This window comes from Phalacrocorax carbo, chromosome 12, assembly GCF_963921805.1.
Source record: "Phalacrocorax carbo chromosome 12, bPhaCar2.1, whole genome shotgun sequence".
NCBI lineage: Eukaryota > Metazoa > Chordata > Aves > Suliformes > Phalacrocoracidae > Phalacrocorax > Phalacrocorax carbo.
In genome coordinates this window covers 12,826,187-12,850,498 of record NC_087524.1, presented here as the reverse complement: position 1 = coordinate 12,850,498, position 24,312 = coordinate 12,826,187, and the positions used below count along the sequence as shown (strand labels likewise).

The 24,312-nt window shown below is 41.4% G+C and overlaps 1 protein-coding gene across 2 annotated transcripts; it reads right to left on the bottom strand.

Annotated features, from left to right (window-relative positions):
- Positions 1-1,176: 1,176 nt before the first annotated feature.
- Positions 1,177-22,749, bottom strand: ACSL5 (acyl-CoA synthetase long chain family member 5). 2 transcript variants are annotated; one of them, XM_064464153.1, is made up of 22 exons: positions 22,618-22,749; positions 18,065-18,178; positions 13,339-13,524; positions 12,675-12,783; positions 11,961-12,025; positions 11,781-11,882; positions 11,349-11,448; positions 9,955-10,133; positions 9,234-9,266; positions 8,965-9,016; positions 8,496-8,569; positions 7,970-8,047; positions 6,871-7,005; positions 6,256-6,390; positions 6,081-6,176; positions 5,486-5,558; positions 4,485-4,573; positions 4,288-4,404; positions 3,700-3,843; positions 3,025-3,126; positions 2,573-2,644; positions 1,177-2,136 (listed from the first exon to the last, which is right to left on the bottom strand). In XM_064464153.1, the coding sequence occupies exons 3-22, from the start codon at positions 13,492-13,494 to the stop codon at positions 1,996-1,998; spliced, it is 2,052 nt and encodes a 683-aa protein (XP_064320223.1). In that variant the 5' UTR covers positions 13,495-13,524; positions 18,065-18,178; positions 22,618-22,749; the 3' UTR covers positions 1,177-1,995. The 2 variants fall into 2 exon arrangements, with proteins under 2 accessions (XP_064320223.1, XP_064320222.1); XM_064464152.1 differs by lacking the exon at positions 18,065-18,178.
- Between the last annotated feature and the right edge of the window lie 1,563 nt (positions 22,750-24,312).

Genomic DNA, 24,312 nt, shown 5'->3' with positions numbered 1-24,312 from the left:
AGATCTGTTTAAGCTGAATGAAGGCCTGTGCTTGGTGTCTGAACACTGCTAGTTGAAGGGCCCACCATCGAGCGCTGGGCTTCAACATCCAAGCAGATCTCTGTAGGGAAGTTTCACTTGTTGATAAAATAAAATACTTTCCAGGCACTGTAGCTGGGGACATCACAGGATTCAGCCTCAAATTTATACCGATGTCAGTTGCACTAGGTTTACTGTTCCCCACTGAATTGCTCATCAGAACCCAAAACCAGTTTCAGTATATGTTTCTTACTGCCTCTGGTTCCATTGTTTTCTCCCCAGTCTCACCTGGGGGAAAAGATGAAGCCACCAGTCACTTTTAAGTCACATTGCTTTAAGGAAGCATAGGAATGATGAGCAGCATTGTTACATGCACTTTCGGAGTCTTAGAAGCTTTTATAGCCTCACATTATGACAAGCATAATAAGTGACACGAGTTACCGGAAAATGTTGAGGTCTTTGGGCCTAGACTAGAAACAGAATTGGGTCAGTAATTTTTACTAGTCAAAGCTAGAGATGCCTCACAGCAACCAGGTCTTTCCTGACCAACAAACCTACTGGTTGCTTTCATTTTGAGATATCTGACCAAGAACATTAAATACAGAGAGGAGCAGTCACTAGCTGTAAGAATCTGGTGGACAAGGAGAATTAGCGTAGGAAAGCTTCATGTGTTCCTCCCCCATGTTACATCCTTGTTAGCACTGGCTTGCCTTTTGGACTGATACAGCAGACCGCTACAGGGGCAGGGAGGAACTGTCAGCAGAGGCAGCATACACTGACTGAAGACGTTTGTACAGGTAGAGACAGTATTCATCTTGCCTAAATAGTTTTCTACAGAAGCAGCTTTAGCCCTAGAGAATGGTATCTGATGACTTATTTCATATGATGGACTGAGCTGGAAGAATGAATTTATGCAATACTTATTAAGATTTTGACACATACCACCTTATTACAAGAACAAGAAAGTGGAGTAGAGGAGCAATATCTGGTCTGGTACTCTTATTACCTCATGGCTTGAGCTGTGGCTGAGCAGTGACAATTTTGGAAACAAGTTACTTTCTGTAGCAGTTGTGTTCTAGCTGCAGCTATTTATAACCAGGCAGCAGTAAACCTTGCAGCTGACAGGTTGCAGCAGAGAAAGAAGTCACTCACACAGGCTTTAGTTTGATTGTGCAGTTACGATTTATTGCATCCTGTATCCTTAGGAATGACAGCTAAAGTTTTCCACTTATCAGGCTCATATTCTTAAGTGTAGAGGCTTTATAGCGGTCATTGCATTTCAGAACACGTGCAAAACCGATCCAGTGCTTCCCTTACTAGAGTATAAACTATGGTTGCTTTAGACACATGCACTTGGTTAATCAGTTGATGCCAGACTACTCATTTTCATCAAAAACAACCTATACTGTGTGGTCCAGGGGTAGGACCAGGAAGTTCCCTTCTGTAATTGCTGAATAGATGTTAAGCTCCAATTCACATTGTCTCAACTCAAGCAGTCACAGCTTATAGCACCCTGAGTAGGAACAGAAGTGTTATTTTCCTGCGCTTGGTTTTGAACTATCTCCCCCACACCCAAAACATGTAACTGCATGAAGGAGTTCAGTCTGCAGATCAATCCACAAAAGGTAGCAATGGAGTTCATAGTTGGAGCCAGAAACCAGGATTTGCTTTTGACAGTGAGAAGTGCATACAGATGCCTTGTAAAGGTTGAGGCTCTTGAGTGTTTTTGTGCTTCATTCACAGTCCGAGGAAGATGAAAGTTCTGGCTTTGGCCAGACAGCTGGTGCTTAGTCCTGCAAGATTTGAACGCTACCAGTTGCCAGTTATACTATAGACATCTTCATCTGAAAGTAATTTCTCCCAGGATACAGAAACAATATATTTGAGTTCTTGCTCCCCTCCACTCGTGTGTGTTCTCCATAGGTCATGTAGTGTCACAGATTAGTTTAGATACTCCATCCAGTTTAAATTAGCCACTTATTCCTGAACACTTGAATAGAGGGCCTCAATCTCCTTCTGGAAGACTTTAACAAGCTCTGCTCGCTTTGCCTTCAGTGTTGGTGTCAAGAGTCCATTTTCTACAGAGAACATCTCTGTGTGGATGTACAGGTCTTTAACCTATTAAAAGAGAATAATTTAGCACATAAGGCTCTTGCATAATTGTTTAGAGGACAAACATCAGTTCTTCCCAGCTTCCTTAGGGTCAGTGCAAGAACTCACTTAGTCTCAGGAGCTCCAGTGACTAAACTGGTTTTTGATGCAAGTCGAACTCCTTTTGGCTGACACGGCAAGAGGATATGCTTGAACTACAGTACAGCGCCTGCAGCCTATGGTGAACCTCCAGTCCATCACTTGACAATTGTTACTGTTGCCCTGTCCAGTTAGTTGTCTCCTGGTCAAGAGGCAGGCAATGTTTCACTGCCTACTTCAATCTCTTATCCTGGGCAGCTGTCTTAGGTCCCATCCTAGCACAGTCAGTACAGGAATGCAGACTTCCCAGCCATTGCATTAGCAATACAGGTGCTTGTGACAAGCAGGATTTGGAAATACTCACTTGTTCAAAGGATTTAAGACCACCCTCTTTCCCCAGTTTGACCATGTCTTCTAAAATAGCTTTCTTCACTGCCTAGAAGAAACAGCAGGAACAGGGTGGGTAAAGCTGCCATTTTGTAATTGTAACTCAGGACCGTACCCATTGCCCAGTCAGTGAAAACTGAGGTTGGCAAAAATACATGTACATATTTCAGCATTCAAGATTTCTCATATAAAGGCCACTACAAGGTCGTGTCTGTCTTTTCATTGGAAAAGAAGCAGTGGTAGTCCTTGAAACATCAAGAGAACATCTATACTTAGTTCCAGTTTTTATGTTAAGGTGGCTTGCATGATTCTCTGAGCATTTAGGCAGTTAAATTTACAAAAAAGGTGGGTAAAAATTAAGTCAAAGGAATGCAAGGACTTTAGAATTAAATTCTACCTATAACCCACTAAAAAGGTAAAGTGACTCACTGGATTTTTGCACAGGTCTTCATAGGAACCTTTTACTCCCAGTTTTGCTGCAAATTGTGGAAGCGTCTCAGGATCAGGAACCACTATACCTATTAGAAAAGACTGAAAACAAGTGGAAGTAGACATGTTTAGACCAAGATAAGGCATCTGAAATAACTTTGGTTGTCTGTATGAACTTGATTGTGAACACTACCTCTATACTGAGCCACATCTGCATCACCATCTGTTTCCAGAATTTTGGAGGTAGCTACGAGGACTTTCAAGTCACTTATCTGAGTTCTGACAGCAGTTCAGAGGGCAGTTTGTCCATTATGTGTGCTAAACACTCCAACAATTACTTTTGGCTGGCTTACAGATGGAAGACTGGCCTCTGCAAGCATAGGTGACACCTCTGTGCCAAAGGAATGGGGAAACTGGCCTGATAAACAAATCCCATACAAGTATGCGATTAACCTTTACCCAACTTGCAACTTCATTCCAAGATCTCTTTCTTTGGTGTCAACAGGGAAGGCTATAAACAGCCTAAAACGTCTGAAAGGATATTTATATAAACATGGCAGTCCTGGGAACAGATCTTGTTCAAGGACTCTTGTATATGCATACGTTTGTGCCATGATCTTCCAGAACTCATTGTGGGAGGAATCTTGCAGGATGCTCACTCCTAGCATCACTTACCCTCAGGCTTTCCCCATGGACAAAGACCTGGGCTACAGGAGCACTTCTGACATAGACATTTTCTATCTTCTCTGGAGCAATGTATTCTCCTTGTGCAAGTTTAAATATATTCTTCTTCCTATCAATGATCTTCAGTGTTCCATTCTAGAAATTAAAGACAGAGGCCATTAGTCTCAAGTATCTGCCTTACAGAAGCAAGAAGCAGAAGGTAACGAGTTTGTTTTTGTTCTGTGAAAGGCAATGGAACTGGTCTTTGCTTTCTACAGAGAGAAGGGGTACTTTGTCTCATTTCTCCAGTTAGCTCAGGACATGATTAGACAGCACCCTTATTCTCCTCTGACAGAAACCAAGACATCTTGTTGTTCTTCATTTTGGAGGTGACAGTCTTAACTACTGGCCTAGCAGTTGTTATTTGAGATCTTGTAAGCCAATTGGTCTTTGGAGTTTTGCCTGGAGTTACTTGGTGAATGATAACAAAACACCGTGTAAGGCTTTTATCCTAGAATTCACTTCTCCAGCTTTTCAGATCACTGTAAAGTAGCCAGGAATTCACATCCAAGGGATGGTTTCTATTAAGCAATTACTCACTGGCAACCATTTCCCTATGTCTCCAGTGTGGAGCCAGCCATCTTTATCAATTGCTTCTGCGGTCTTCTCAGGGTCTTTCAGATAACCCTTGAACACATTTGGTCCTTTAATGCAGACCTATAGGAAGCACAGAACATTGTTAGTCACCAAGTCTTATGTTTCAGTATTTCCTAACACACACAGGAGATGGTACCTACCTCGCCTTCATTGTTAGAAGAGAAGTAGTTCATTTCTTCCACATCATCTAGTTTTATGATATTACAAGCCAGAGGGGCTCCAACATGGCCTAAGAAAAAACAACCAAACCAAAACAAAAAACAACACGAGGACAGTTATGTTTTGGGGATTCTGCTAGCAGTTGGCCCTATTTGATCTAAAGCAAGAAAGACTAGGTCTTGAAGTGAGGTAGAAAAACTCAGATGCCTCCTACATACAAGACTTCAGTGATAGTAGATACTAAATGGCTCTTTGTGCACTGTTTTATAAAGAACCAGTATTGTTTAAAGGAGTCTGACACCAAATGCTCAAGAAAGTTATTGTAATGCTATTTTCAGACAGTTAATGCAGGATAAGTAGCAGCCAGGTCTGAATGCTTAGAGCCATTTATTGGCATAATCAACCACACCAACCATGTACCACACTTGTCTCCGCAGAATTCCCTCATAGACCCTGGTACTCATTTGCATTTCATCCTCATTATGCTCTGCAGTTATTGTGTTCTCAAAGATAGTGACTTGAGCTTGAATTTAGAATACCCAACATGAAAAACATAATTTCTAAAATGAAAGCTAAATCTTCAAGGTCAGGTAATCCTTCAGGAAAATAGTCAAGTATCATGTCTGATATTTTAGTCATAATTCTTTGAGTAAAACAAGTCATTTGGGAGCTAAAGCTAGTTTCTTAAAGGCATTTGGGAAGTCCTTGTCCAGTTTGTTCAGCTCTGTACAGACACTCCTTTCCTGTACACTGGGACAGGGTCTAAGCTGACCTACGTCACTTTACACAAGAGATCCTCACCTACTTCAGTCAAGAATTTTCATACCTATTAAGCATACCCATGACTGTTGCTACCAAGATTCACTTTGAGGTTAAGTACCCACGATTTAACTTCCATTGAACTAAAAGCAGTAGAGCACCTAAGCTTGAGTGCCACTTTCTCTTGACAGCTGTGAGAGTTTCCAAGTCTCAGCTACCATACCTGTTGTCCAGTCTCCAGGCATTGAGAAAGTGCACCCAGCTGAGCATTCAGTCTGGCCATAAGCTTCAAAAATCTGTGTGAGAAAGGATGAATATTCTTTGAACATCAAGGCCTTGGTGTGAAAGAGCTCAGTTTCAACTATGCCAGGGCTCAAGTCTTCTTAGGAAGGAAGCCAAGACAATCTTAGCCTTTAAGACTTCTTGGTCCTATTGGTGTAACCAAATGTTCTTCAAGGTCACCTATCCAAACCTTGCTTTGGTCACCTCATTCTCTGACCTCTGTTCTCAAATGCACTACATGGGAAGCTCATTGACTGTCAGGATAAGCCACAAAGCTCAGAGGCAGCTGCCTGACTCTGAGTGCTGCTCTGTTGCTCTTCCCAGAGCCTACAGGACAGTTTTTTGGTAGTGTATTTTGAAGACAGCCCTGCAGAATTTTATTCCTGTTACAGTTACCTTGGATCTAGCAGCCTGTAAATACTGAAGGCTGACAGCAATCTCCCCAGGAACAAGCTGGGCTGGACCACAGCTGTATCATTGGTCATTTATTTGGGCATAATCAAACAGGTCTTACTTTAAGAAAAATCTCCGCTTACCTGACAGCCCAATGCTGCTCTAAGAAATGTCAGGACAGAGGGAGATATAGGGGCTGCGCCTGTTACCATTATACGCACTCTTCCACCCATGGTTTCCTACAAGAGAATTAGAAGCCGTAAGATCCTCCAATACTACATTGCTCATTTTATAACTTACCTGAGCTTAATAATTTACCTGAACTTTTTTGAAGATTAGCTGATCCCAAATGCTGTCATTTCTAATTATGCCCTGTTTTATTTCAGACATCTTCATAATCACAGCAAGGTTTAACAGGCAACGTTTCAAGGGGCTCTTTGCACCACTTTGTATCTGCAAGGAAAAGTATTGGTGACTCTTGGGTTTATCTCAGTTCTTTTACCTCCAGTTCTTGCTTTATTAGGAGGCACCATATCTTACTTTGATGTTCTAGGGTCTGTCTTCACTACTGCCATGGTCTAGGAGATGAACCAAGGGGCAGTAGTAATTTGTGTTACTGCTGACATAGTTCAGCCATAGCTTTGAGGGGTAGGGGTCTGGCTTTGCACTTGCTTCATCTGCATTCCAAAAGTAAGCAAACTTTTTGTCTCTGAACAACAACAGACTTAGCCCAGTCGTGACTGGATACACTGTTCTTATACTCTAGGTCCCAGGACTCTTTCCACCTCCTGAGAAAGGATTTTAAAGAATTCTTTCTGCTAAGGACTAATTAACTAGTGGTGATGTTATGATGCGTTCAATATTAATTTAAACTTGTGTACATGGTTAGACATATAAACACAAAGAAAATTTAGCTAAAAATTGTTCACATACCTTGTCATATATTCTATTGAGCAGTCTTGGTACAACTGGAAATAACGTTGGCTTCAAGGTTTTCATGTCATCTGTTAGCAACTTGATGTCTCCTTGGAAGAAGCCTACCTTTGCTCCACAGCTGTAGACCACAGTCTAAAAATTGACCAGACTAAGCTTAGTCAAGGATATTCTTAGCTTCATTAGCCATAATTATTTGTGTATGGAAAGCAGCATGATTTCCAGTACCCAGTGGTAGGGAAGTTCTTGTGTGAATAGGTTTTGAGGAAATACAGAAGGCTGTCATACCTTTCACTATAATTTGATTTACAGAAACTCAGATGCATTGATTAAGTTCTGGCATGTGACTGATTTGTAGTCCACAAGCACCACAAAACAGTTACATGTTATGGTTGAATAAAATTAATTATGAGCTTCACCACATTTTTAACAGCTGTTCTATTTTGATATCTTTTGAGATACCTAGAAATGTAAATACAAGACAACAGAAGAATTTAACAGATTGATGAGGACTAGAACAAGACACATTCTCTTTTAAATACTGGGTTGGGAATTGAGGTTAAGAGAGTGTTCAGGAAACCATTACACTTAGAAGAGTTAGATCCTGCCACGAAGTTGCTAATGTTCCCTGTAGGGAGCTTATTACTTATACAACATGCTGAAGGAAGTCCATTAATTGAAAGACTGGAACTTCAGCTTAGGAAGCAGGCAGGATGACACAGCCCAGCAGAATAAACAGTGGAGAATATACCACCATTTACCTCTGAGTACTAAATCCACTGGTCTTAAACTGCTTCCTCTTCATGTATTAGCTTTCACTGTGTTCGACTAAAGCCTTGATGCTGTTAATTTCCCTTGCTGATTTCTTAGTAAATCAAAGACTCAGTCAGGCTGGACTGAAGAACAAAGCTTCACCTAATGAAGATAGTAGCCAAATCTTGGAGAAGTAACTAGGCGTTATTTAGTCAGTTCAAAGGTTTTATTTCAGGTAGGTGGTCTTAACCATTTAGGTATGGTTTCTAACACGTTACTGTCTGAACTAGTTAGTATATCCAAGATCATCTACAGAAGTTTAGTAGCATGCACACAGTCTGCATACCTGTACAACCCTTTCAAACATGTGAGCCAAGGGAAGGTAGGATATGGTGATATCTGAACTTGTACACTCAACTGCGTTCTGGAGGGGAAAGAATAGAAGTAAGTTAGCACTCTTATGCCTGCCTGAGTTACTTTTAAGTAGAAAGTGAATAAAGTTTGGATCAATTTGAGTACTTTAAAATAGACACTTCAAATGACTGAAGCAACTCGGGCTCATCCATCATCTCTTAACAATTTGCAGTTCTAACTCAGCCATACTAGATCAAGATTAGTTTTGTCAAGCCTTGAAATAGGGTAGTTTAGTACTCTTGGCATTTAGAACTGACTCATTCTAGAATAACTTCTGTGTAGAAGTTCTTGTTCAAGGTTAAACCAAGTTTATTGAAATACTATTGTCCCATTGAAATGTGGGCACTTAGGAAAGCATGAAGTTGCTGGGAGTTAATGATTTGCAGAAAATGCCCACATTAAAGCTAGTTTCATGACTGAGTGACGTAGCCTAGAGATCACCATTAGCAGTAGCTTACCTCTGTGCTTCTAAGGAAGGCAGCAGCATTTGCAACAACATTTTGATGTGTCAGCATGGCTCCTTTAGGGTTACCTTTGGAGAGATCAAGCAAAGTCAGCTGTGGCTCTGACTGCTTCTGCTGCCATTTTCCCATGTCTCGTTTGGCTCAGTTTGAACTATCTTGGTATTAGGCTCAGTCATAGCATGCATTGTCTTAAGAGATCATAAATATGCCTCGTCTTGAGCACTTTCAGCTATGGATATTATATAAAGGAAATGTCTACTGAAACAGCAGTTTAATTAAGAGTAGCATAGAGAATGCTGAAACAAGGTGATTCTCTAGCTCCTGTGGATCAGAATACAGACTGTATTTTTCATAGGATAAGACAACATGAATTTGGGTATTCTTCCCCCCAGCTCTAAGAAGCTTTGTCTTACTGTACTTGACATGTAGTTTTAATGGGAAGCATCACTATATATTCTCTTACCTGTGGTTCCACTGGTAAAACACACAATGCAAAGATCTTCAGGCTTAGGAGGCTAGAGGGAAAAAGCCACATAAGGTTAGAGTAAGGATTATGTGGTTCATCAGTATTTACATACACTTCCTAAAGTGGGATGAACCAGGATTTCTGGTTGGAAACAGCAAGACACGATACAAAAGTAATCCTGCCAGCCTTCTCTACTAGCAGCATGGCAAGATGTCTTTTCAGAGACTAGTTTTGCAAATTTACAACTGTTCCACAGAGATACTTACAACTGGTTCTCTGATGTTGTTTCTTCCCAGCTCCTGTGTTAGAGAGAAAACACAGCTTAACAATAGCAACAGAAGACATGCAACAACAGTAGATGAATAGGTAATTGCATTTCAGATTCAACACTTGTTTTTACTTTGCCTTTTGATACTCTGTCTTATTCAGAAAGAGACGTTGGTCTTCCTGAATTTAATACACACAGCTTGGAAAAGCTGACTCCTAGGGTTGTGGGAAGCATGAATCTGAGTGTGTAGAAAGTGATCAGAACTACTTAAGGAATTTGGAAGTCCTGAGTGGAGATACTTAATTTTATTTGATGTAGGCCACATCTCTTATACTTTACATTTATGCATCATATCTGGATGATTAAGCCTAGTATTGGGATGTCAAAGCAGCCAGTAATTTGCACTTACAGTTTTCAGTTAGACTCAACTGCCACCTTAGAAGCCTGATAAATCCTGTTACAACTGCACCATGAATTAAGCTAAGGAAGTCTTCATTTTAATGCATACTGACTGTCCACAACACATGGACACAACTTTAGTCAACACTTTGAACTCTGCAAGTCCATTTGGCTAAATATATTATTTAAAATTAGTGCTTATCACGATCTCAGGTACAGGTGTTACAACTGGATAATGCTTACATTAAGGTGTCATTGTTGCCAGAGAAGGTCCAGGTGTCTAGCTCTGAAAGATCAAGCAGAAGCCTTTAGTCACCTACCTCAACCTCCTGCAGTGCTAGAATTTCAACTCCCACTTTAGCTGCTCTGTTCTTGAGCTCTTCATCAAAGAGATCCATGAGAATTACAGTCTTCAGACACGGGGTCTTTTCTTGCTCACAGTTCTCAAGCAAGACCTGTGCCTTCTCGGGCTTGTCACAGATCACTATGTTTATGTCAGCTATAGAAAAGAAATTACGTTTCAGAAATTAGTTTAGAAGACGAGAGGCTCATGAGTGGCAGCTCAGTAGCACATACATTTAGAACATAGCATTGGTTCATTCTAAAGCGATTTGCAAGTGTTCATATGGATTCGGTGGCTGGCTTACAGTGCTAAGAAGGTTCCTCCTACCATGGCCAACTGATGGGGCAAACGAGATTGTAAATATACAAAGTGAGGGCAAACGCTGAGGAACTGAAGACAAGTATCTTCAGTCTCAGTCAAGATAGGCATTTAAACTTTCGGTATTGCCATAAAAGCTCAGAATTGTCCTCAGTGATTGTTTAGGTTTAGCCACCTTCCTTAAATCTAAAGAAACTTAGACCTGTTTGAAAGAGGTAGCTAAAATTCTTGAGTTAGTGCTTCAGCTTCCCTACATGTGCAAGAGTTTTATGCAATTACAAATGCATTTCCCATTAAGTCAGCAGAGGAATTGGATTTGCCTGAACATGATGGTTCCCCGTTAGCCTACTAAGTCACAGCTGTGTAGTCCCAAGGCAAGACCTGTTTGCAGGGTTCACCAGCGTAGCTGTTGAAGTGGTCTTGCTTGGCAATTCCTGTTTATGGGTTGGATCCCAGATTGTTGTGACAGCAGTGGATTTTTTTCCCCCCATATCTCCCCTAAGACTGGGGGAAGAAAGTTTGAATATTTATTCAGGCTTCCTCACCAGTTTCTTCCGTAATGGCATGCTAGTTGTTGCTTCTGTAGAAGAACAGGCCCTAACTAGATAGATTAAACAGATTTAGGCATATCTTTACCCCTCCCACCTCCACTTTTTACATCCTACAACTTTAAATCAGAGACGCACATCTAGTCTTAATTTGCGTGCAAGCCTGTCTGCATTGTCTGATTGTTTGGCAGTGTGGGAGTTCAAGATTGCAAAACCTCAAATAGCAAATAGTTGAGCACTCTGTTTGCAGGATGGTCCACAGGATCTAACAGGTCTTCAGTGGACTTGCACTGAAGACTAGGAGACACAGGAAGCCCACTGGCTTCTACGCATTGAACTATGTCACCTGCAAAGCAGCTTCATTTACAGAAACTATCTATAAAAGTGTAAAAGCAGTAAGGTTAAAGCTACTCTGAATTTTGCATTAAATTCCCTTGAACTTCAGCCTTCTCAAAACAAAGCTTCTTAGAGAAATCAATATGAAATAGTGGAAGTCAATATTTACCTCTGTTAACAATATATACAATGGCCTCTGCCCCCAGGGTGTCATAGAGTGGAACAGCAACCATTGAGTAAGTGTAGCAGGCATACTCCGAAATGATCCACTGAAGAGAGACAACAGTACTGCTAAGGAAAACTAGCAGCTCACAAGACAGGATTACCTACACATTTCATACAGTTTGACTAGGCCATGCACACATTAACAGTGGGGGTTGTGTAAGGAGCATGTCTGTGAGATTCTCAGAGTAGTGAGGGTTCAAGATCATTGTATTACATGCCTGGCATGGTACGTGCTCAGTCAGTAACAAGGGAACTGGGAAGAGAAAAGCCAGTTGTGATTATTCCTCATGTGGCCTCAAGCTATTTAAATACAGACCCTCTTCTCTCCCTATGGTGTCAGAACATTCTAGGAAAGAATATACTATTTGTTACTTACCTCTGGCCTATTCTGAGCAAAAATGCCGATAAACTGGCTTGATGATGGTTTGCATCCTTTTTGCAGAAGCCCTGATCCCAGGTATTGAGCTCTGTCCAAAACCTGTAAGAGAGATTTCCCCCACTTTAGTGTTACAAGACAGTATCCCAAATTAAATAATCTGTCATGTACAATACTCACCTGTTTATATGTCAGCCACTGATAAGGTTGGTTGGGTTTTCTGTAGCCTAAACAGCTGCCATTTCCTAATGGAAGAGTTCAGAAAAGCAGTTGTAAAGCTCGGTACTGAAGTTGCATAGTACTTCTATGCAACACTAAGTAGAAGATATTTTCAGACATCTAGCTAACTGCATGGAGTGTGGAAGTGCACAGTGTCCATAGTTAAGCGCTCTGCCCAAACCAAGACTGTTGGCTTTATCTGGTGATATTTTCCCATTTCACAACCCACATGAGATTGAAACAGCTTGCAAGTTATCAAGTATTTCCATGCATAGAACCCCTGAAGACACCTGTGCACAACTTCATACCTGTTGTAAGCAGGCAGTAATTCTACACTAAAACCCACATCATAAGACAAGGCAGAGGTGTTTCCCCGCAGCTGCCTCTGATGCTTAGTATCTGCTGACTCTTTACGGAACTCTACCATCTTATGTTCTGATGTTTGTTCCTGCCCAGTCTGCCAACTAAGACTACTCCTAAATCACAGGGGGGTGGGGGGTGGAGGGGTGGGGGTGGGGAATACCATCCCTTGTCGCTCCACCCCACCCCACAGAAGGCTAGCAAAGCTTTTGCTAGCCTGAACTATTACCACAGACAAGAGGCAAGGCAAACGAGCTTGGAATAATTTTATTTACTTCTGATAGGCAAGTACTAGCTAGAAGATGCAAAGCTTACCAGAAACATGCAGTCCTCTCTGGAAAACTTCATACAAGGTTTTACCATCGTCGAAGTAATAAGAAAGCAGGTTATTATCTGTCAAGAGTGCACCTCTTCTGGCTCCTCCCTAGGAACAGAGCACAGTTATGAAACAGTGCAGAACAGACACAATGTCATTTGTTCCTCAGCCATTCTCCCAGCAGTCCCCTTTAAAACATTTCAGTAGCATTGCGTTGTTAGGGAAGTCTTATTTTCCCTCCTGATTTTGATCTACTCAGTCATCAATCATATGCAGAGGAATTTTATAGATGGCCTAGATTAATATTCGATTACAGGTTATTGGAAGGACCTTGCTAAGATTGAGTGCTACCACTTGCCTAGTTACATGATGTCTAGCTCCAGCCTCAAAGCTGATGCAAAGCATTTAAAATACAGAAAAAAAAGTGACAGCCAAGGCCATCTGGTAAAAATCCCACCTAATCCTGTTGGCAAGAACTGCTGTTTTTTACTCTTAGTATCTTAAGACATCCCTTCTCCACACCATATTGTTGAGTTGTACACCTGGGATAGAAGACTGTGTATATCAGACAGGAGAGTTCGCACTGATAGCCAGAGTCAGAATGGATCAATATTCAGATTAAACTCATAAATAGTCCATGCCTGCAAGCAGAGTAAGTATTACCTCAATTCCTATTGACTGCTTGTTCAAGTCAACAGGAGACAAAACAGGTTTTGGTCTGCTTATCACCCACAGGAAGATGCCAGCTCCAAATACAATAAGACTAATCAATGCTGGTGTTGGGAGCGGTGAGAACAAGACTTGAAGTATCCACATCATCGTGCTGGATCAGTGGAGCCAGAGTTGAAGCTGAAACAAACAGGTTTAGTAGACATGAGTTAGAAGCACTGTCTACCTATAAGCCATGGTTACTTAAGTAGTTTATTAAGCAATACTACAAATCATTTCAGCAGTTTGCCCCTAAAGAGTCCTGGTACAATAATGAAGCACACTTATGCAATGCTTTAAGACTCTTAAGAGATCTCAAGTCACCTGTCCCCATAAATCTTAATCCATGCTGCATAAACTTCCACAAAAAGCTGAAGCCTGATGGAGTCAGACAAGGAACAGATGTCAATTCTTTTTATTCAAGAGCGAAAATCTGCCTGGGGAAAGCCAGTATATAATTTCCCAAATTACATATAACGAAAAAATGCCTACGGTTCAGTGATGTGAGTAGTGGAAGTAAGAAAACTCCTCAATACTATAGCTGTCCAATAGGAGGGGGTATTGCTAAAATAGTAGGGGTATTACTAAATTACATGCTTGTTACACCTACATATGAAAGTCTGCAGGGCAAGCAGTATCTTTATGATCAGCTGGAAAGCAGGGTTTATGCTGGACAAGTATTTCATATAGTGAAAATGTGTTCAGTGTGAGATACGGCACAAGTCAAAACTGTGAAAGTTACTTTCCACTAGGAGGTGACGACCTGGAATTCAATGTATGCAATGGAAGTCTAGCTGGGAAATACAGAAGCAGTTCTGCTGCTCGCATCCTCCAGAGTCACTTCCTTCAAGGGCACAGAAGTGAAAACTGAGAATGCAGGATTTCTTTAAGAGACAGAGAGACATCTACCTCAGCCTCCTCCCTTAGAAACAAGTACTTTAATCTCTAAAATGTTCTGGTATCTTTAAGATTGAATAGCCAAGACAAATCTAGCACAGGTGACTGCTTTTTGTCTGAATCAACTCAGATATCTTTGCTAGTATCTAAATAGCTATGCAGGACGTGACACATCACGCTTTGCAAGATGAATAACCACACCCTTTCAAATTCCTTCACACAGAATCAAGGGAACTTGGTCAGTAGATAGTATGTCAGCTAGCAACTAAATGCCTGTACAAGAAGAGTACCAGGCATTCTGGAGCAATGGGCTCCAGTTACCCTTTAACTATAATTCCAAGAAAGTTGAAGGTATTTTCTGAACAGTTAGTAAATTCAGCCAGGCCCCTAAGTCAGAATTTGGGTCTCTGAGCCCATGCTGACCAGAGTTAGATCACCCGTATCCGGTGTATGGTTTTGTAGATTTCAGGTTCCGGTGGCTGTGTTAATCAGCAATCCTAATGTGTTCTCTGGTAAGAGAAGGCATGCTTTGCCCACTCAGCATCTGGATAAGAAAGGGCACCTCAGATGCTTGTCATCAAGTCTAAGCTGCCAAAAGCATCTCACCTACATATCTGAAAAGTACCAACTCCCTAACCTCTCTTCTACTCTAAGCTTTAGTTACAATGTGCCCTTCAAAGCCTGACCTTGGTTTCATGTATTTAGAGTCCAAACAGCATTGTGCTACAGCAAGCAAGGCAGGAACTGCCCTTGGCACTCTGCACTGACTGGCATTTCCAGTCACTGGGCATATCAAACGTAGGAAGCAGAAACCTGCTCTTTCTGTGGCACAGGATATCACCCATCTCCGCATACTTCCTTTGGGCCTTTATCAACTGAGCCTGGAGAAAAAAATCCTCTAAAACCAGGTCTGTTGCTCAAGTTTACATTCAGGGCAAAGCCCCTTAGCAGTTTAGGTTCTAGCACTGCTCTCTTTGGAAAACTGAAGGTTATTAATAAAGTGAGTTTGGCAGTCAGCTGCTTTTCATGATTTATACATGTGGCCTTGTAACCTGTTACTGGAGCAGTTAGTAAACGGCTTTCTGTAGGTGATTAAACAGTATCTGTTTTATGGTGTGAGTCAGCCACTTCCTCTTCTGTTAACATGAGCAAGTCACTTTTTTTTATAGCATGAGCACCGAGGCAGCTTGGTAGAGCATCTCCACTCTCCAACATGAAGAGGAGTTGCATATACAAACTTTATTCCTTTAACTCAGAGCCCACTACTAGATCCAACTGACAGAGCAAATCACATTTGCATCATTTGTGGGTTGGAAGCTTAACTTGTTAGAAGTTGGCAAAACTAGACCTTGGCACATCTATTGTCATGTCTTTATACAGGGATGCTCAGAGTACCCAGCCCTCCTGAATTTTGATTAAGAGCAATCAGCTTGGGCTGTTTTCCAGTCTTTTTCTATCCCCAGATGGGCCAAAAGGAGTTTGCGCTCAGTGCATTTCAGACGACACTTCCCTGGACAAGAAATTTTTCAATCATCAGTAAGAGAATAGAGCTGTATGCAGGCAACTGAAGAGACCACATGCCTGTACAGCTGTACCAGTTTTAATGGCTGAAGTGTGCTCTCATGTGCTCATTTTAATAGTAATTTTAAGACAATTTCCTAGAAACGAGGAAGTATTGGTTGCCTTTACATTATCATACTAGTGGTAATAAACAGAACTGAGGATCATGTCTATAGCACTACGTCCTCTGCTATAACTTATTAACACTGCTTAGCATTAACACTGCCTAATCAGACAGATCAGTGCAGTTGTCACAAATAGCTACTGTCTGTTATATGGACTTATTTGTCAGAAAATTAAGAGAGGACACTTGTCTGACCTTTTTGTGGTAAGGATCAGAGAATCCACTAACCCCAAATGCTCCATGCAGCAGTAGGGAAGTCACTGACAATCTTTCCGTCAGGCTGTTCTCATCTCCTCACTGACTCACATGCAAGGCAGTTTGAGCCAAGACATCTAGGAGGACTGATAATGATGCCTGGAGCAGAGAACTCATCAAAGTCCAGACAGAACACCTGATCAAGTTGAAAAAAGCCTGAAGATTATTAAATGCAGCAAAGCTTTTGCCTTCAGATTCTGAACTGATTCCACAATTCTCTTGCATAGAGAGAAAGAGAAACCAGACAGTAGCCTCATCCCAGTGTAACCTAACCAGCACCCCTATAGCTAGTCAAGGATGATTTTCAATTATAAGCCAAATGGATTTTTAATTTAAAGAAAGACCTGTTGACAAGTTTATCTCTAAAGCCCGGGAAACACTGTATGCTTATTTGCTTCTAGGTTTGGTTTTTTTTTTTTAGTAACTGTCTTCATTAGCCTGCTCACAGCAGAGACTATGCATGTGAGAGTCAAACCCAACATCCTTTAAAGTTACAGAAATTGGTGTTTTGTCAAAAAAACACAGATACCTAGATCTTGTTTGCAATACAGAAAAGAATGCTTTTAATATCTGAAAGACTGCTTTCAATTCCCTTTATGAATAAAATAGTGACAGTGTTTTGCTTTTACTTTCCAACTGTGTTTCCTCAGATAGGCTTTAGTGACGCCTATCAAAGTACATAGGGTATGTCATTCAAGCTGTAGCAAGAGACTGTCAGCAAATTTGTCTTAATTCCCAGCATTAGAACAGTTGTTTCCCATGCCTAGAGCTTTTCCTGTAACTACTTGTCAAATCAAAGTCACTGCTAGTTAATGATCTCTGGTATCCTCCAAAAGCCACTTAATCCTGCTGCCCTCGAAGGAGAAGAGCCAGCAGAGAGGATACTAGTCTGCACTTGACAGAGTTTTCTGTCCATGGGAAGAGAACAGCTCTACTCTAGATCTGTTCTGTGGAGCAACTATAACCCACAAATCCAAATGCCCTATGCGTACATAATACTTGATCTGTATCAACTGAGTGAAAACTCAACTCAGTGCAGCATGAGACAAAGCGAGGGCATTTTTGACAGACACCAGCTTCCATAGCAGGGCAAGGCTGAGCACAGGCCACTGTCTTAAGCATGTGAGGGGCAGGGGTAGAGTGCTTGAAATGCCCAAGTTTTGAAGGGTTCAGCTCCCAGTGACCAGAAAGATATGAAACACACAGGATGTCTCGAACCACCTGTTAGTCCTCTTGTGCAATAAGATGCTAGACAGTTAAAGTGTACTTAGGTTGTCTGCCCTGATCAATGGTCAGGGATAAGATGCACTAAGCTTCGGAGTGCAAAGGCTTAGTTTTTATCAGAAGAGATTACATTTACAGCCTTGGGTTCAGGAGTACGTGTTCTCATTTCTACTGTACTGCGCCCCCCCACCCCAGCAATTCCTTCATTAGCTAGAAGGAATGAAACAGTTATTCTCTAATCTCTCCAAGTCAGGAGATTCTCTCCACTGGGAAGTGACTGAGCTTTGTGCCTGCAAGGACCTAAGTATGAAGAAAGATATCAGTATCATCTCCATCACAGTAGTTCTTTATAGACAGCAAAGCAACCTCTGATACTTGCACCGTTTCAAAAGCAATGGTCATGTACTGCCTGGGAGGATATTCTCTAGAATTATATTCTTTCACTCAAGTTCGCCTAAGAAACAGTTTGCATATGCTTTTGAGGTGATTGTGATAACTTGTTTATCAGCATTAGTAAGGTAACATTGACTTTTTCCTAGCAGGAAGAGTAGAGTACAACCAACTACACTGGGGTCACTAGCTAGCTAACCACTAGTAGCTCAGCTTTCTACATTTGCTTACACAGTGCAGCTTTTGCCTGGTGTCCTGCAGACGTGAGCCACTATGCCAGTTCTTACTCCTTGGAAGCATTATATTCCATCTTCCTCCAGCTGCAGCAAGGAGAAGTCTTGTGTTCTGTAGGGTTTAGGAACATCTAACTTTTAGCATCCAAAGAGAAGCTAAAGTGCAAAAGCTCTGCAATGACTGCTGAACAGACCCATGTAAAAACCACATAGCAAAATCCACAGTAACTTGCATTAAGCCTAAGATACACTTTACTTAGGCTTTGCTTTCACAGTACCTCTTACAAAAGTCAGAGCCAAACAGTTCAAGTACCCTTTGATCTTGGCTGAGAAGCACTCTGCTAGGGGTGGGAAAGAAGGAGGCCTCAGTGAGTCACTTTCAGGAAGTATAGCGCTCTGTGGTTTCAGACTACATGTTGCAGGCTATTTCTGGGTTTGCTTATGAAACCTATTGAACTCAGGCTTTCAGTACGCTTAAATAGGAAGGCCATTTTTTGTAAAGAATTTTATTATGTCTGATATTACTGACCCTCCATCAGGAGGACAATGATACCATGACACTGCTTAGTACTAAAACTAGTTTTGTCAGATAAATTGAAAAGCCAAGCTTTCATATATTTTTTGTATCATTTTTTCTTGAAAACTACCTACTCAGAAATAAAACAGGGTCAACTAGCCCTTTGAAGTTTTGAAAAATTTAAAAAATAGTCAGGGTAATGGGTTCTGTTACTGTTTATCCTGTTAGATAATGCAGGATCACATTCCTGCAAAACATACATACAATAAGCATTATATTAACAGGAAATTATCTCTAGACATACAACAAGCATGTTTTAGAGCTAGAACTAAAGCTCAACTTGAAAATTCACATAGAACTCCTAAGAAAACTAGAATATCATCATTAAGCACTTTACAGAGAAAAAGTAGCACTAAAAACTTCTAGATACTAATGTCTTTTATCACTACATATTATTATAGCACTTACATTATGAAGAGCAAAGAGCAAACCTATATCTGAACTTAACTCAGCCTAAGGTTAACATCTAACTGATAGCATGCTACCAGGTATTTCCTAGCAGGGTCTTGACAAACTCTTTATCTAGAGACCTGCAGCTAATCGCTACACTTGCATGTAGGTTTTAGTAAAGCCCACGTGAGTGACAACAAGCAAGCCCATTAGCTTAATATAATAAAGCAATAAAACAAAAGTAAAACTTCATTACTTATACTGAAGATATTTCAGCCCAAATACAGAGATGAGAACCAGTCATCAAAAACACCTACCATTCTGACGATGGGGTGGGGAGCCAACCTCTCTTCCTTAAGTAAAAGGGAGCCTCACCAGCACAGTAGCAAACCAATACCAATTAGGTAACACTTATGTTAAAAACTACAGCTAGTTCCCTCTACCCGGTTTAAATAAATCAGCAAGCAGAAAAGCATACTGGGAAGGGAGCTTGTAAATGGGAGGACCTTGTATGGGGGAACTGAAGTGCTTAGAAAAAAATATGAAGGAAGTTGTTGAGTTTTTTCTTTGTTGATGAAAAGAGCTTGAAGTTTACATGTTTCTGAAGAGCTAGGTGAAAAGTAGACCAAAACCTTTTGAAATTTTATTTAGAATTTATAATCTATTTGCTATTATTTTCTCTGTGTATAAAGCTATATTCTCAATAACAGCATTTTTCTCTCTGTTGCTGTGTGCATATTAAGCAAAGCATAGCTTTGTGGCCTGTAATACTGACGAAAAGTCTTGAATACAGCATTTCTCATATACTGCTGTAACATACGTGCAGGTGGGCTGGATCCCCATTTCTGCTGCTGGTTTTGGTTTATTTGTTTTTGGTCGGTTTTGGTGGTTTTTTTGTTGTTTTTTTTTCCCCCCAAAGCTACCCAGTTCTTTCTGCTGTGGTATAGACTTATGCACGTGCAATTATTTGTCCACGGTAACAGTGAATCACGTTTCAAATTTCAGTTTTCTTTCCTGCTATGACACAGATTTTTCTTATGGTTTTATGGTTGCATTTCTTTGTTTAAAAGTTTATAGCTGCTGCAATTTCCCTTTTTCTCTCCAATGCTTGTCTAATATAACTGGAATTCTGCAGCAGGGTTGGAGGGGTGGGAAGACAGTAGCTTCATCTGTCTCTTTTCTTTAGTGCCTTGACCTCAGACCTTGGAATTTTTTTCCCACTTAACAGTTTGCCTGTCTGAAAGTTTTTCTATGCTGTGTGATTTCAGAATAATCTGCTTAGCCAGGCTAACTATAGCTGGGATGGAATAACATAGCATGTACTTGCATCCAGAATACAACCTGTCCTGGACCTTGGCTTGCTAAAACACATAGCGTCTGCTAACTGCAGTTATGTTTTTATATTCTTCAGGTAAAGCTAACTTGTCACTGTAATCATGACATTATTTAGCAATGCAGATATACTTTTAGGGAAGCTGAAGCTTAATTCACTGATTTTGCTCTAAGCTTTACATGAAGATGAAAAAGAAACAGCTTGTTCTGCATGAAACTCCTCTGCCTTTGGCTTTGCCTACCCAGACCTGTTCCTGTGGCATTTAAGTGAATCTGTGAGCTTCAGTTTTAGTAGTGCCAGTTATGGTGCACTTATGCTTAGAGAAAGGTAATGCCTCTTAGAGAGGAGGGAAAGAAGGCCAAGCTCCCAGGCCCAGCCAGCTCCATCATCACCTGGCCTCAGGCTGTTATTTTTCCAGGAAGGACAGAAAAAGCAATGAATTTGCCCTGCCTCTGATCAGCTGCTGGGTAGCAATACTGTGTATCTCAGACGCGTTAACTTTGGCTGCGGGTGTGAGAGAACATGCCTGCAGCACCGTCCTACCCGGCCTGCCAGAAGCCCGGTGTGTGATGTGGAGGTCCCTGAGCTGGTAAGGTTACACTGCATTGCCCGGCCTCAGTGGGTTTCACAGCTCAAACATAAATTGGATTAAGGGATGCACATAGAAAAACCTTGGGGAGGATAGCTTCTCCTTAATGATTGGCTCTGTGTCATGCTCATAAATTAGAATACAGCTGATGTTCCCCAGTATGCATAAGAAGTGACATGCAAATGTTGAGGCTTTTAATTTGTTATATTGCCTCAAATGATCTGAATAAATTCCAGATTTTTATGAGAGGCACGAATCCATTTGTCACTAGTAATTCTCTCAAAAAATAAAGCAGAGTCATGAATATCTCAACCTGTGCTTCTTTTGGTACATGTATATGAAATGTACGCCTGCATCTTTCATACCCATTAGCAAACTAAGAGGAGCAGCAGGTAGAGTATGTGTATAGAGAGTTCAAGTTGTTTCCTTTCTGTTGTCACTGTCACAAAAGGTTTGCACAGAGGATGGATAAGTTGAGCTTTTGTAATAAACCTTAAGGTCGTGGTACAACACGAGCTTTTGCTATCCAAAGATGCCAAAATAGTCCATCTACCTATAGCAAATATCAGAGGATGTAAATCAATGACGGGGAAGCATTAGCTCAGTGTACAGTTTTCTCTATTGTCACTTCAAGACTTGGATCTAAATTTTGTGACTCCGTGGGCTCACTTTGCTTGAAGGTGTTTTGAATTCCAGTCTGTTTTCATAATGCTATGAAAATAATCATTCTTTATTGCTATGCTGTACTTTTCAAGGGCAGGCGTCTGGCTTTTGTAAAGCAGAATAACTGCACAGGGACATAAATAATCTTCTCAGAGCATAAGTGGGTTCCTCAGAGAAGGTAGTATGGACACAACAATGGGCTTAGGACTTGGAAGAGAAGCATGCTTTTTGCCAGTTCTCTTACTTGCAGCTGTATTTCTGGTCAATCTTTGTCTCCACTATCCTCTCCTTTGTTACAGCTGCAGCTCTGTACACAGGCAAGGGCTTGGAGAAGGCTCCATCTCTATGGCTACACCAAGCAGTTGTACCAAGGTGATGACAGCAGTCTGGTGTGCCATACTCTAAGATATGTGCTTTTAAAACACTAAAAAAGACATTATAGCCCGCCTCTGTGTTCTTAGTTTAGGGATTAAGGTCCTATTGTAGTAAATGTTGCCAATAAGCATGTATGTATAAATGATCTAGCATATAACAAATTTTTTATGACAAGATTTCAAAACCTGCCTGCAATGCTGTGGAACCAAATAATTCTTCTATTTCTGGAACTCTGTTTAAACATGAGTCTGAATGGGAGCCTGGCACTGGTACTCTGTGCACTGTATCTTTAAACAGATGTAACTAACAAATGGTTTCAGCCTGGACGGTAGTCAGGTTTCCAGTTCCAGCCAGTCTATAGCAACAGGGAGTGTTCAGGTGGTTGCTTTCACTCAGGCAGTGATTTCTCTGAATATAACCCCTGAGCCCAGACTTGCTTTTTTAATAACACGCACCCAATTACACAGCTGTTGCCTTTAGCAGCACCCAGTGTGATGAGGAGAGTGCATCGGATCTTGGCATTGCAGCAAGTTAAGGCTATTATCCCACGTGCGGTACTTCTCTGCAGGAGCAGGAACTCTAGTACTTGGGAAACAAAGCTCTGATCAGGAGAGATTTTCTTACCTTCCTTCAGCACTGGAGGAGGGTGGAGGGGCTGGTACAGCTTGCTGCCTTCGCTGCTTTGCAACTCCAAGTGGGCGTTGGGTTGGTGCTTCCCCAGCTCCTGCGGCAGGACTAAGCCCCAAATCATCTGTGTGTGGCTTTAATAAACAGGCAACACTGCACCCAAGTAACCTTTGAACCTGCGTTGCAATAGGTTCAAAGGTAAAAAAAAAATTATTCCTGATCAAATATAAAGAGCAATTTTGGCTGGTTAGAAATGTTAAACATACAACTCTTGCGCAACAGCTTTAGAAGAGAGCAGCACACTGTGAAAGGTAACCCCAGCCCTGCGAAAGCTGCACACTTGGGTTTTTAACAGGACTCTCATTTACTCTGAGTATGCATGGGGCACTAAGTCTTCATCCACTGAGAAAAGGTGCCTTTTAGATTGCCCTTTGAGCAAGCAAACAGCCTGATATTTTTCCCCTGCTGCTTTGTGTAGGGGCCTCTCCTTAATCACGCCCGACTGCTGAGGGATAGGTTTCCTTTGCAGCTCAAGTGGTCCGTAAAGGAGCACGCTCCTTTATGGTAGGGCCTCTCAGTGCACTTGGGATGTACGGGGGGGCCAGTTATCTTACCGTGATGCACCTTCTCTTTCGAAGGTGTGCAAAGGGTATTGTGCTTGCTGGACTGGCAAGTAGGCTAAGCCTGCTTCATCAGAGATTTCTTGTGTTGATTTAAGTGATTGATTGATTTTTTTTTGTCTTCCTCCATCTATGAAATGGGAGTAACCGAGCTGCAGTGCTTACCACTGCTTGAGAACGACTCAGCTGTGAGGTGAGGTATGCAGGCAGGGCTGGCAGGTGGAGCTTCTTGGCTTCACTTCCAAAGGCTGTGGATGTGATCTTTGGAAGAAGTTTGCTCCTCATGATCCAAGAGATAAGGCTAAATACCAAAGTCCTTTCAGCACTCACTTAATACTGTCAGGACTGGTCAAGATCATGAAGCTTGTGCTGATTCAGGCCTGGTTTGACTGGTGCTAGAATTTGACTCCTGTATGATATTTGAAGAGTAAACTAATATTAACACTTTTCACTTATGATCTTAAGTATTCTTGATTGGGGTGGAAGAACCTGCCTGTATCAGTAGACAAGAATAAAAGTGGAAGTACCTATGCCAACACTAATTATCATCATAGACCTCCTGATTGCAATCTCCTCTAAGTTTTTAGAAAATGTCAGTTAGAGGAGGATGAAAGAAAATGAGTGGGATGCTTCCAAGCTTGGTGTTAAGGTACGATACTGGTGTGCAAGTCTCTTGGCTCCAGTCTGTGGTGCATCTTGCACGTGGGGAAAAAAAGCAGGCGATTTAATGCAGTTATGAGGTATGCGATAGATACTAATAATTAGCAGTTGGGCAGGTCCCCATTCAGTATAAGTGGATATCGCCTCACTGCCTCAAAAGAGCTAGAGTGACTGACACTATCTGTGGTTTTGGCTCCTAGATGCATCTTCTGTACTGATGTTGGAGGAGGAAGTGTAGCAGAGTCACTTGAAGAGGGAACAAACCCAATTACCTGGGCTACCTGTACCTACAAAGCTGTAACTGCTTTTCCTTCTCCTCCTTTTCTCCCTGGTACATAAAGTACGTGGCTTTTTACCTCTTTTGAACAGCAAATTAATCCAAGTTGTACTATTTTGTCACCTTTCACCTATA

Excerpts from the sequence above, each read along its gene's own strand:
- ACSL5 (XM_064464153.1), bottom strand. The coding sequence starts at position 13,494 with ATGATGTGGATACTTCAAGTCTTGTTCTCACCGCTCCCAACACCAGCA. Across the intron at positions 11,883-11,960 it reads AGTGGCTGACATATAAACAG|GTTTTGGACAGAGCTCAATA; the intron begins GTGAGTATTGTA and ends TCTCTCTTACAG. Across the intron at positions 2,645-3,024 it reads AAGACCTGTGCAAAAATCCA|GCAGTGAAGAAAGCTATTTT; the intron begins GTGAGTCACTTT and ends TGTTTCTTCTAG.